Genomic DNA, 13,780 nt, shown 5'->3' on the forward strand with positions numbered 1-13,780 from the left:
CGCGTAGCATGCGGATGCGCTCCGGTGTGCGGCGTTTGTGCAGATGTGCGGGGCACGTTCTTTCTTATTAAACACTCCAAGGCTCCTGGTCCGCCCAGGAACTCCGCGGGGCGCTGGACGAGCCACGGGAGCGGGACTCCTTGGGCGCGCGGGCCGTGTCCGCGGAGTGCGCCGGCAGGCGTCCGTGCGTATCGGACGTGCCGGCAGGCGTCCGTGCGTATCGGACGCGCCAGTGGCCCTGGGGTGCCCGAGCGGCGGGGCGCGAGGAGGCGGTGCGTCTGGGCGGGCCGGGGGCGGGGCGCGAGGCGCCGTTCCGGGAGCCTGGCTCGGCGGCTCGGCTGTCGGTGCTGCGAGTGCGCCACCATGCTCAGCGTCGTGCACTTCCTCCGGAGCTTCTTTAAGGTGAGAGGCGGCATCCCGGGGCCCGCGGTCAGCGCTGGGCGGCGTCGGGCCACGCGTGGGGAGCAGAGCCGGCGCGCACCGCTGCTCCCCGGGCTGACCGCTGGGCACCCGGGTGGGTGGGGGCACGCCGGGCGCTCCCTGCCAACTTTCCAACGTGCCGATCGGGAGACCGGGAGCGTTGCCGCCCAGATCGCGGAGAAGGAGAGGTGCCCGTTGGAGGCGGCCTGGACGGCTGCCCCGGGCCACCCTCAGCGAGGGAGACCTCCCAGGGCCCGGCCTCCCCCGCACCTGCGCGCTCTCGGCCCCTCCATGTAGGATCGCCGGTTCCGGGAAGGACGGCTTGTGCCTGGCCCAGTCGGTGCCTAGGAAGAGGTTGATATTGTTGTTTCTCGGGCTGAGGATACCCGAGGTACAGAGGGAGCATACCGACCGGGTTGGGACACAGTTCTGAGGAAGGGGTAGGGAAACAGGAACCTGGGGAGTGTTAGACTTCTACACGAAGTGCGCCCCTTCCCAGGCCCAAATTCCTGGACTACTCATTAGTGTCCATGTGTCCAGTTCCTCTGGGGCACCTTTACCTCCCGTGCCCCGACGGGGACCCCATGGGGAGCAGTATTCTGCAGAATTGCCAAGCTCCACCTCCCCAGGTGAGAAACGGATGGGGTTGGCTCTGCCTGGGACCAACTGCGTAAAAACAGAGGCAGGGAAGTGTTGTCAGAGTGACAGGCCCCGGAGTGGGCAGCTGTGCACCGGGGCAAGCAGACAGCGGGGCCGTCCGTGGTGGGAGGAGCTGCTCTACTTGGCTGTGAGGCCACCTTCTCCTAGAGTGCAGACTGACGGGTCCAGGTAAAGTTCTCTGGCTCTGAGAGCCCTGGGGAACGTGGCAAGAAGGCAGATGACCCAGAGTTGGACCTGCCGGAGCCCTGCCCTCAGCCAGTCTGGAAGAGCGGCTTGTGAATCAGCTCACACCACAGGGATAATTCATGCGTACAGACGTTGGGAGGGGAGAGGGACGGAGCCTTTCAGAAACTTAGTGAGTGCAGGAGAAGCCTTTGAAGAACAGGGGAACCTGAGAGCTGTGGATCTGAACACACAGGCCCCCCTGTACCCCCCCCCTTTGAATTCTGATTTGTTGGTCTTTGTTTTCCCATTTGGAAACTGTGGACAACGATTCCACACCTTTGAAGGTGGTTGCGACGATCTTACTACAAAACGTACGTGTGTTTATAGAGCAGTGAGCCTGGGACCTTCGTCCTTCCCCACCCATGGCAGTGGTCACAGGTCACCCAGGTGAGGGGAAGTCCGCCAGGCAGAATCAGAAGCTCAGGAAACAGGCAGGTGTGGCTTGGGAAAGAGGTCACTGGACATCCCAGAGCAACCACCTTGCTTGCCCGCCTCCTCGGAAGGAGGGCCTTTGGGGAAGTATTCTCATGGGACACACTTTCCTCACATTCCCAGCCGGTCCCCAGAGGCCTTTCCACCCTCCTTGTCCCCAGCACCTGGTGCCTACCCTAGGGTCCCTGGAGGCCCTGAGATACCTCAGGCCTCTCTCTGTGCATACCCTGGGGATGAGCAGATGTGCCTCTCAAAGGATCTCCCTTTCCGCTGCCCTGCAGAGCCACCCTTGGGAGGGGCCCCGAACACCACGCAGGCAGTCTGCTTTGGGCTATGCAGGTATATCTTGCAGAGCCACCTATAAAGGCCATTCACACGTGCTCCTCCTTCAGACACTGGTCATAAGTTATGCCCCGTGAGGCCACAGGAGTGGGAGGTGGAGGGAACCACGTCCTGACCCCTCCTGGGCCTGGGCCTGCACTGACCATTCGGTGATAGGTGGCTGACTTGGTTGCTTGCTTGATCCAGAATGCTGCTCTGGGCTTCCCTGGTGGCGCAGTGGTTGAGAGTCCTCCTGCCGATGCAGGGGACACGGGTCCGTGCCCCGGTCTGGGAGGATCCCGCATGCTGCGGAGCGGCTGGGCCCATGAGCCATGGCCGCTGAGCCTGCGCATCCGGAGCCTGTGCTCCGCAATGGGAGAGGCCACAAGAGTGAGAGGGCCGCGTACCGCAAAAAAAAAAAAAAAATTTAAAAAAAGGAAAAAAGAATGCTGCTCCATTCTAGGGAGCTCAGATCGTTGGAGTCCCACGGTCAGACTCTGATAACAGAGGCACAGTCTCCACCAAGGTCCAGGAGCAAGAACAGTCCCTCGAACCCCAGGCCTGAGCTGAGCTTCTGTTGGGACTTGCTCTGCTCTGAGGGCTGTGGGAACCAACGAGGCATGACAGCCTTGTGAGAGAGCCCTTCACAGTGTAAGGAGAGCAGAGAGCCTGCTCGCAGCCTTTGGGATCACCCAGCGAATGAGTTGGGGTGGCACATCCAAGGAGGAATAGGCTGCTTCAGAATTCCAGACAGCTGCCCAGCACTGTGCGTCTTTCTCGGTGCTAGGGCGCCGAAGTCTGGCAACATGTCTTTCACTTTCAAAGCGCTATCCAAAATGTTCCAGAAAACTGGACACCTCTGCTGCCTGCCTTGAAGGTCGCTGAACTGGAAAGTCCCCGTTTTCATGGAATGTTGGCCCCACACTCCAGTATACATTAGGGTACCTTGCTACTTGCTATGCTCCAAGTCCTGTCAGTGTGGTGCCACAGACCAGCATGAGGTCCTCTGGGGCAGAAGGGTCAAGATCCCTGCTCACTAAATCATGGCACAGAATCATCTGTTCCATTTAAGGAGATCGCTTGTGAGACAGCACAGGAGAATCCACATGGTTGAACCTAAAACTGTCCACTGGCATTCTTCAAGGTCCCATGTCTTCTGAACAAGCCAAGCTGGGAAGTTGAAAAGGGCTGCAGTAGGGATTTCCACCCCTTGGCTGGTGATTTCTTAGTCACCAGAGACGAAGTATTGCTTTTGATTCCCTAGTCTGGAGGGGAGGGGGTGTTCCAGAGGCTTCCAGTTACCCTTTCCTACCACAGTCTCCACATCATGAGTGAAGGAACTGGGGTGGCGTTTCTACTAGGGACTGAGCGTGTCTTTGCCAGCTGAACGCTCTGGAGCTGGGGAAGTCTCGGTAGGACAGATTCAGGATTCCAGTGGGCTGCCATGAGGTGGATGCACGGCAAGCTTCCGCTTATGACCTGACATGCCTGCCGCCTCCCATAGGCCAGGAATCCATGTTAGCGCAGAGCCAGTGTTCACTAACTTCTGGAAGGTCCAGGTGTTTCTCAGTACAGGAGCCTTCAGAAGATTCATAGTACTCTTTGCTTAGGATGTTATTGCAGGTAACCTGTCTCCCCTTCATTGAAGGGGCTCTGGGTCTGTTGACTCAAGCCTGGGAATTAGGCAAGGGAGAGTGGAGTTTAATCAGTGAATATTTATTGAACACCTACTATCTGCCAGACACTGTTCTAGGCACACTAAGGGCCTTTTGTCTACCTTTTTTTAAAAAACATTTTTTCTCAATATTACGCAAGTCCAATAGGACCCCATTGGTGCGGCCCATCCATTTCAGTCCCGGCAGCCCCATGATCGATTAGTTGATGCCAAAGAGCTGTGGCATCAGAACATTCACGTTGGCTTCTGGCACTTTAATGTTGCTTCTCATCCTCTGCCATCCCGTCTGCCACCAAAGACAGCATTTCTCATCGGCATCTCCAGCTGATAGAGAATAGCATTTATGGCAGTTTTCCAAGATGTTGACATTCTCCTTGCCAAAGTATCTCTCTGTGCCTCTGTGTCTTTTGGGCTCTACAGGGGATACCGTTAAGGGGTGGTGAGCAGGTTGCTCTTGATAAATCCACCCCAACGCTCTGTTCCTTCAGATATTTGGATTCCTTCAAGGAAGTTTTGCCCTTTCCATTTCAATTCGTGGGGAGCCAATATCAAGCTGAGGTTTTCATGAACCTGCAGGTCACCTGCTGGAGCACACCTTGGCTGCAGGAGCTAGCTTGCTGCCTCCAGAACGAGTGCACGCCCCCATGTCAACACAGTCATCCTGAAGCACAAAGTTGTTCGTTCCTCAACGGTCAGATGCTCTCACCATCCATTCCCACCCATTTCCCCAGCTCTTTGCTGGTACATGTTGGCAAAGTAATTTTCTGAAACATGAGCCTTTTCCTCCACAGTTTGAGTTGGTAATTGGTTCCCATGGCCATGCTGAGATCCGACTCTGCTTTTTGTTCTGGAGGCGGGGAAGAGAGCAGGGGTGGACAGGAGGAGAACTGGCCTCACTTCACAGGGCAAGGTGATTGATCACAGGCTCTTGAGGCAGCCAGAGAGGGGAGCAGGGGCTGAGTGGGTTTGTGAATCCCCTAATAGATGGCCATTCCTAAGGCCAGGGCTCTCAGCCTTTTCCAAACGATGCTCTGACTTTCATTCAAGGAGCAGGGAAGCAATCCATTCAACTAGTTTTATAATTTACCAATCCACAGATTGATGGAATCAGACTGCTCTTGGTTCAGGGATATCTCAGGCTCGAGACTGCGAAAGAGAGGAAACACTTTATGTACAGTTAGAGGGAGTCCTGGGAGTTCAGAGATTTGAGTTCGTTATTCTCTCTCTTTAATCTGGCCGGGGTAGTTAGAAGAAACAGGCTCACCCCATAGTACTTGAGATCTTCATGCCTTTTCCTCAGGTTGTATAGCAAAGTCACATTTTCCCCCAGAGCCCCTAGTAGACTTGGACACAGCTGATAGAATTAGGCGGTCGCCATGCATGCAGTGAGGTGCCAGAGTTCCGTAACTTAATTCCCAATATATTTTCACTGCCTTTGACCTCAAATTGGTGGATTAACCAATCCCAGCACTTCCCTCCCCCTTTCTTTAAGGGTCTGTTATTTATAATCACCCTAGTAACAATTTCTTTACTAGTGAATGCTCTTGGTTGCAAAAGACAAAAATAGACTCCAGTTAAGTGAAAAAAAAAGAACAGTCTTGTCAGGGTGTGGGGTAGCTCCCAGGACCCAGCTTGGGTGGGGATCAAAAAAAAAGTTGGGGCACAGTGGGTCCTGCTCGACAGGCCAGCTGCTGAGGACGCCTCTGGCGGGGCTGCTTCTGGACACTCAGCTCTGTCACACCTCTCTGAGAATATGTCCACCTCCCTCTTGCAGGGGGTTAGGTCTGTTCTCAAGATCCACCATCCTGCCCGGAACTGAGCCGAGCTGCCCTCTGGAGGGTGGGAAGGGAGGAAATCTGCCCCCTTTCTGTTACCAAGATGGATGGGGCCCAGTTTCTCAATTGTCCTGGGATCCTCTCCTCCCCCCAGTCAGGACTGCTGTTCAGATGCCGGGCAGGAAAGCAGCAAATACCCCACACGCAATTAAAGAAAAGTCCCACCAGGACTCGCTCAGCCTGTCAACCTTAGGCCTGAGGGGTGTGCACACCAGTTCCCAGGGGCATTGGCTAGGGGGTCACCCACATATTCCAGCTCTTCTGGGTAAAGGTCACAACAGGCACCTGAAGTCACACAGACCCTGCCCTGTGAGAGGTCATGAGGAGGCTGCCCCTTGAGTCCTAAAGAGTCTGGTCTCTCGGGATGACAGAGAGAGGAAAGGTCAGAGTGGCTGGACAGACCAGCTCTGGGAATCAGCTGTCTGCCATGAGACCCTCAGTGCCTCCCCAGGGCTGCTGTTGCCCCAACACCCCAGACGCTGCCATCCTTGGCCCGTCATGCCGCTTAGAGGTCCGGTGCTTCCTCTCTGCCCTGGGACCTTCTCCTCCGCACAACCCTTCCCAAGACTCAACTGTGGCCAGAGGCCAGAGGCCACCTGTGCTTTTCCTCCAGACCTTCCTTCTCCTCCCTCTGCGAACTCAGGAAACACCCTTGACCTCACCAGGTCCTCTCCATCCAGCCGTTCAGCATATGCTTTCCAAGCCCCTCCAAATTCTGAGTCCTGCCCTCTTCCTCTGGGATGAAGGCTCTGAGAGGGTGGGGCTGGGGTTTGCAGCACCGCGTCCTGGGAAATGCTAGCTGAGCCTGGGAATGAATCAACCAGCGAGAGCAAAACCTTGGCCAGGTCAGTGCCCCGAGGGAGCCCCTCGTCCAGGGGGCCTGAGTAGGCCGCCCAGGGTTGATGGTTCTAGAGATGTATTCCCACAACCTTCTCTCCAAGCTTGGGCCAAGCTCAGCCCAGCTCTCTAGACTTCGGGGGCCCAGCCTCTCCATTTCTGGGTGCCTGTCCTCCCCTCGGACGCCGGCCAGTGCTGGTGGTCCTTTCGGTGCCAGCCGGAGACTCCAGCCTCTGTTTATAACCTCAGGGAGGTGCTGGGCTTGAATTCAGTCTTGGTGCTGTGTAGGGCTTGCTGGCCCCAAGTGTTCTGTTTGCTTCTCCTGCCAGGTAGGACTGGGCAGTGTTCCTGTGCTCTGGTTCCTGAGAAGTGCTCTGTCCTTCAGGAGTCCTTTCGTGGTTTGCTCATCTCTGAAATAGGCAGTCTCCTCCTCTCCAGTTGTAAGATTGTGAGGTTTATTGCCCGGCTCCCGGACCCTCCTGGGTAGCCAGTGTGAGCCCTCTGGGGGGTGTGGGTGGTACTGCCTGTGAGGCCCTGCAGCCCCTCGTATGGTGACTCATGTGCCACTGGTCAAGGGGTTGGGTGGTGTCCCCGCACTCACAGGCTGCCCTTCCCTGGGGTGCCTCCACACCACACTAGCCTCCACACCATATCACCTCCTCCAGGAAGCCTTCCTTGATGCTTCCTTCTCTCCCCTTTGAACCCCTTCTCTGTGCTGTCTTTGCAGCTCAGCTTCCCTCAGTCATAGTAGCACACTGAGTTATAACTGTCTCTCACTCCTCCATGCACACATTCATTTAGGTATACTTTTATTAAGGGTCAACTTACTGTATATTTCTATTTCATACTGTTCTTAGAAGACTCCATGACTACACATTATAATTTTCTTTTTCCCCAAGTTCCCAGCTTTTCCATTTACTCTCACATATGACGTGCCACAATGACACAAAAACAAGCCATTTCATACCCCACGTACACCATATGAAAATCCCACAGCAGAGTGGAAACGATGCTTCCATTGTACTTAGTAATTAATGAATGTACTAGTTCAAAACTCACCATATTTGATATGGGGAGGTAGATTCATGAGTGTTTTATTATTATTTCACAGCATACATACTTTTTTTTTGTATCCTATATCACATAATTTAAAAATCGACCATATAATGAACCAATCAGCACAAACCAGAAACAGGAAAAAGGAAACAGAGAAATCCTCTTCCTGTTCTCACGCACTTGCTGTCCATGGTGGAGCCGTCGGGGGTCGGGGAGGAGAGTGGGAGAGAACCCCCCCCTCAGTCGTCTCCCAGGGGCTGCAGCTGGCCCCTGGATCTCCTGCCTGTCTAGGTGCCTGAGCAGTGCAGGTGGGAGGGTGACATCCAGGACCTGGACGGAGCCGTGCTCAATGGCACCTGGTTAAGTAAATGACAAGAATATGACTTTGGAGCACAAGCGACGGGTGAATGGACTGCTTCCTTGGCGGCTCAGGCCAGTACAGGCAGGGCCCTGTACACCTGGGACCCGAGGCTGCAGCTCTCAGCACAGCTGCGTGGCGGAATCACCAGCTACACAGACTGAGTGGGTTGGAACCCAGGACTGGGGCCCGGGCCCTGGTTCCTAGGCTTGCAGGTGACTCCAGGACATGGCTGAGCTGAGAAGTACTGCTCTACAGAACCTTGGAGCTTCCTGCGCTCCCCACAGGGACAGGGCCGTTCTCGGGGTTTCTCTGGACTGAAGCCGAGGCCAGACCATGAGTCACCCTCTGACCTTCACACCACCCTGTTGTATCCGAGGGGGGTACGTGCTTTCCTGATGACTGGACGTGTCCGAGGCTGAATCCCAGCAATGGTCCGCCATAGACCCCGTCCCCCCCAGGCAGCCCCAAGGGCCGTGGGTGTTCGCCGTGGAACGTGTGTACCAGATAGGCGATTTGTCTCTCCTGGCAGCTTTTTGCCAATGAGGTGAAGATCTCCCGAGCTTGAGAAGTGACCTTCTTGGAGCAGGGCCTGGGCCGGGAAGCTTTGCCGTGTGGTGCCGCCCCTCCTCCCGGGGCCCCTGGCATTGGCGGCGGGCCCGGGGGTGGGGCAGCACAGACCAGCTCTCCCATGGGGCTCAGGGCTCACAGGCACCTTCATTGGAACCCCGCACTCCCAGGGGTGTTGTGAAAGTTAAATGATAATAAACACATGGAAGAGCATACAAATCACCCAGCGAAAGTGAGCACTCGACGGCTGTTGCTCATCTCCTGTGCTTTTCTTTCCCCTTCCCCATTTCTCTCTTCCCCCAAACAAATATTCTTCCTTGTAACCAGTGGAGTTGAGTGGAAACCCATCTCCTGATACGGGGCCACATGAGGCTGCTGGTGGTGCAGCTCCTGTGATGGTACGAGGTGCGTTTTCACAGAAGAGCTCGGACTATGTGACACTCCCAGAGAAGCCAAAGTCCTCTCTGCGTGAGTTTTCCTTCACGTGAAGGTGGTTCTCCTCGCGTGCAGACTGAGCCTTGTGAGAAAGTGGGCAATAACCGAATGGAGGTATATCCGCGGAGTACCACTCAGCGAGAGAGGCGTGAACCGCTGGCACACACCCCAACCTGGATGGATCTCCAGAGACTGCGGCTGAATGAGAGCGGCCCGAATGCTGCCTGGCTGCATTTATCCAAAATTCTAGACAATACTGACGAGTCTCTAGTGACAGAAAACAGGGTGTGGGGCAGGTGGGGGCCGGAGTGTGGGATGGCAGAGGAACATGAGCCGGTGGGGACGTGAGACATTCATTGTCTTGTCTGGTGACAGTTTCGCGGTGTATACACATGTCGGAAACCCTCAAGTCCTACCTCCAATGTGTGCAGTTTACCAAATGTCAGTTATACCTCGATAGAGCTGGGGTCTCTCTCTGGAGGAACCGGCCAGAGCATCTCACAGCACTCCTCCCTCCTTGAAAACCATCCCCTTGCTTTCTTCGCCCCCTTCCTGGGGTGCCACGGGCACAGAGAGTGCAATGGTTATGAGGCAGCAGGTGGCCAGTGAGACGGAGGCCCCGTCTAAGATAGAGACGAGGGATTCTGGTTTAGTCAGCTGAGGCGTCCTTGGCACACGCCACTGGTGTGTCATCGCTGGCTGGTCCTTTACGAGGCGTAGGGCCTGGGGGTGCTTGATCATCTGGTGCCTTCACCCCGAGAGTCAGGCATTGGGCTCCTGGGAGCGTGCCGTGCCCACCTGCAGCTCTGTGAGGTGCTGCTGGGAGAGACTTGCTGCTGGAGTTGGCCTGGTGACGTGGGTTTGGGGAGATTTAAGGAAGCAGGAGCAATTCTGTGATCGGGTGACTTAATAAATCTCACCCAGGAGGAGAAACAACTGGTCTGAAGCTAAACCTGGGGTTGACCAAGCAGCCGCCGTCACCCAGCGTAGCCAGCTGTTTGCTCTCTGTGGCCTGGACGTGTGTGTTCCATCTGTGCCTGTGAGCATGGAGGGGCCCCACCACAGCCCCGGGGTGTCCTGGCTGACGGTGATGCTCCGTGACATTGTTCACGTTCCACAGGAGGACACCGGGCTCCACTGTGACGCCAGGCTGGCTCCCGCATGTCATGGACACTGTTGTCCTTCCTGCTCATTGGAAATGAGTCGGGCACATATCCAGCCTCTGAGAGCTATACCCACGGATACATGCCGAGGCCCCTCCCAGCCCCAGCGACTCAACTCTCCAGAGGGGGCCCGGAGGGTGTTTGGGAAAAGCCTTGGGGGTGATTCTGTGATTCTGCTGTGGACCATGGTGCTGAGCCCCGCTTGGATTCCTGACTTGCTGAGTCCGGCAGAGTTGGTGCTCTGAGCTCCTCCCCCAGCTTCCCCCACCCCTGCCCAGCCAGCTCCAGCCTCCAGAAGCAGGTTCTCCCCTCTCACCCAGCAGACTGGCCTCGCCCAGCACTGCAGGCCCTCTGCATGCTGCTCTGTGCTGGGGCCGTGCTGACCAGCGGGGAGCTAGGGACCCTGCCTCTGTCCCAGAACATCTGCTTCTCACCTGGAGTCTGAATTCCTCAGTGGAGATATGGGAGACCTTGTAAGACAGAGGAGGTTTCCATCACCACGGTGGACTTAGGGGCACTCCACATCCTAGCTGGGAACGGGGTGTGGCTCCGCCATCCCAATCCTCAGTTTCTCTGTAAAATGGGGCTAACGCGATCTGTCAGATCGTGAAAGTCGGTGAGCTCCCGTTGGGAAAATACGTGGTCTGGAGACCTTGAGTTTTCAAGAGTGAGGCCCCTCAGAGGACTAGACCCCAGGGTGAGAGCACATTTGGTATTCTGTCCCCTCCTGAGGCTGCCTCAGTCCCTTGTCTCTCTGTGAGTTCTGGAGTTTATAAAATGTCAGGAGAGGATTCACCAGGGAAAACACTGGCTGAGAGAAGACCCAGCCTCCACCCGAAGGGTGATGAGTAAGACACGGGCGACGGGCGGATGGGGGGAGGGCAGCTCTGAAAGGACAGCCCGTGTGGCCTCACCCCTGTGCAGCACGCAGCCTAGTGCCCGGCTCCACCTCCCCTCCTGACTGTCACACGGACCACGTGGCTCTCACCCTGCCCTGGCCACAGTCTCAGGAACGGGGCGGGAGCCGAGCCTCTGGACAGGGACACGTGCGGCAGGTCGCCTCCGGCTGAAGCTGACTGGTCAAGTGGAGACCACAGATGTGGGAGAGGCCACATGGAAGCAGGGACTTCTGAATGCAATGGGGAAGGAGGCCTGGACACAGGACACTGGGGCCGGCTGGGAGGAGTTCTGAGGTCCCTGTCTCCAGGCAGGAGAAGGGCTGTATTTGCAGTGTGATGGAGTTTGCACAAGGCAGGAGCTTTCTCCAGGGCAGATGAGCTCCCACCCTGTCTCAGGACCGCCCTCTGAAGCCGCCCCTGGGAGGTGGCCACTCCCTCAGGCTCAGATCCAATCTAAAGTGGCCTGCACTTTGGCCCAGTGTTTTGATTTGATCCCAGAAGTGCAGTTCATTTGTTCCATCTACAGCATCTGCCAAGTCCTGTTTCATCCCAGGCCTTGTGATGGGGAGACCAAGCCATGAGGGAGACAGAGCCCAGCCACACACATGCCCCCAGTAGGTGGTTCTGAATTCTCCCGAGCACCAGTCCAGTGACCTTCTGCGCATTCGGTGGAGGCTGTGACCCGCCCGCTGGACACACCCCTGCTTTTGTGTGCATGCGCCCTCTGCTTGCAATCCCAGAGGCCCACCGAGCCTGTGGACGGCAGTCTAGGAGACCTGCTCTGGATTGTGAGCTCGTGAGGACCAGGGCCACAAATTACTGTTTCTCTTTCTCCCTCTCTAGTGCCCAGCACAGAGCGTTGAGTGAGGTGGCAGCTCTGCGTGTGTTTCAGTGAGGGGACCGGGAACATGGCCCTTTGCTCCTCGTCCCTGAGACCTGGGTAGTAGGGGATGGGTAGGTTGTCCGTGTTAGTGGGACAAAGAGTCAGACACTACCCATGGGGGATGGGCCATGCTGGGGCTGCGGTGAGGGCCTGGAGGGGTTGGCGTGCCTGGTGATCAGGTGCCCAGAGGGAGGGCACTGAGCCCTGAAGCCCAGGGCGGGCACTGGCTGGCAGTCTTGGTGCCCAAGGGACCTGGCCAGGGACTCTGCCTGGAGGACAGTGGGCTGGGCCTCAGACAGGCTGGGTGGGCCCTGGACACCTCTGATCCTCCACCCCAGCCAATGCCAGGGAGGAAAGCTGGTGCCAAAGCTGAGAGGTGAGAAGGGAAAAATCAAGCCTGCCAGGCGAGGAGGTACTGCCTGCGTGTGTGCGCCCCAGGGGAGTAGAGGGCAGCTCGTGGGGTCTCACCTGCTGCCCCCACTTGTGCCTCCTCACCCACAGCCCCAGCCCAGGAGCACCTCCCTGCCCCTCCCTCAGGTCGGTGGCTTTCACAGCCCCCCTCTCTGTCCTTTAGCAGCACAAGATCTCAGAGCGTGTTGGTTTCTCTCTAAAAAAGGTCCAGTGCCGACCTGGTCACGCAGCTCCTAAAGAGCGCCGGTCGGGTGCTGGGGTCTGGGGAGGCTCTGGCTCTTCATAGGGGCCTTGGGAGAGGGTACCCTGTCAAGTACTCAGTGTCACGTCACCGGGCACAGAGACGGGGAGGGAGACAGCAGTGCATGGAAGTTTTCTGTGCCCTATTTGGAGAGGTGCCACCTTTGCTGTTCACAGAGACATCTCTGACCGGGGCCCCATGCCCAAGCTGTCGGTAGGGATGCAGCAGCCACGCTGCTCCTGGGGTCATTCCAAAGGGCTGGCCGGGCCACCTTCTTGCTGCGGAACCTAGGGGAGTCGCACTTCAAAGCTCTCTCGAGAGGCAAGGCAACGATCCACCTTTCCTGGAGCTAAACGTACACTTTTCAAAAAGGAGTTTGATAATTCTGAAATCAAGATGCATTTATGATTGATGTGTACATTTAAAAGTGATTTCGTCTTCCCTCTCAATAGCTATGATTAACTTCGTGGCATCTGTGCGCTGAGGAAACAGGACAGTTGTAAACCTCCCACGTGTTCAGGAAACACAGTGTGTGCCTCTCTTGGAGGCCCCAGTCCCAGCCCAACCCAGGAGCTGTATGACTCCCTGAAGAAACTCCCACGTCCAGGGCATCCTCAGAGTGACATGCCAGGACGGAGGGACACGTCTCCCAGGGAGAAAGGAAGGAGCCCCCAGTATTCCCAGAGAGGCTGCCACCAGGCCCCAGAACCGCGTGTATCACATCTTCCTGGCAGTGTGATCAGCATGATTTTGTGTCTCATGCACAGGGCAGCGGCCACTTTGGCTGGGCGTCCCCTGTGTCCCTCTTTGTGCAGGCAGAGTCACCTCTCAAGACACCTCAGGGAGCACGCACTTCTGGTGACCCTTGTGTGTCTGTCAGAGAGCTGCTGACACAGCTAGTGATGGGTCTTCACATTCAAGGACTGATTTTCTCCGGGATCTGGTTCTGCTCTCCTCCAGTGAGGCTGGCTCCGGACCCACCTCCCCAGCTTGTCTGCGGCCCAAACCGGCACTAAATGGCTCTTGACTGGATTCCCAACTCCAGATCCTCCAAATTGGCCAAATGCCTCTGTCCCCCTGATACAGCTGCACATATCCCAACACAACAGGGCATGTGGCCAGTGGGGACAGCAGAGCCTCTAGCAGGGGTGCAGCGGAGCAGGCAGGCAGGTGTCCCTCCTAACAGAGGCCTCATTCTGGTGATGAATCAATTCAGACTCCAGGGGGTGGCAGGCAGAGGGCTGGCGGTAGAATAAGACCCAACATCAATGCCCCCATTTTTCCCCCATACTGGGTGGCCTCCAGCAATCTAGGCTTTTCAGTGAGACTCTTCGTGATGACGTTCTGGGCCACCAGGGC

General features: G+C 56.6%; 1 protein-coding gene across 3 annotated transcripts in view; it reads left to right on the forward strand.

Annotated features, from left to right (window-relative positions):
* The first annotated feature begins 322 nt into the window (after positions 1-322).
* The window catches only part of ARHGEF4 (Rho guanine nucleotide exchange factor 4), a 244,565-nt gene continuing 231,107 nt past the window's right edge, over positions 323-13,780 (forward strand). For all 3 annotated transcript variants that reach the window (XM_067025774.1, XM_059052593.2, XM_067025775.1), the window contains exon 1: positions 323-402. In XM_067025774.1, the coding sequence (XP_066881875.1) occupies positions 364-402 (39 nt within the window). In that variant the 5' untranslated portion in view covers positions 323-363. The remainder of the gene's footprint in view (positions 403-13,780) is intronic.

This window comes from Kogia breviceps, chromosome 2, assembly GCF_026419965.1.
Source record: "Kogia breviceps isolate mKogBre1 chromosome 2, mKogBre1 haplotype 1, whole genome shotgun sequence".
In the NCBI taxonomy this organism is placed as follows: domain Eukaryota; kingdom Metazoa; phylum Chordata; class Mammalia; order Artiodactyla; family Physeteridae; genus Kogia; species Kogia breviceps.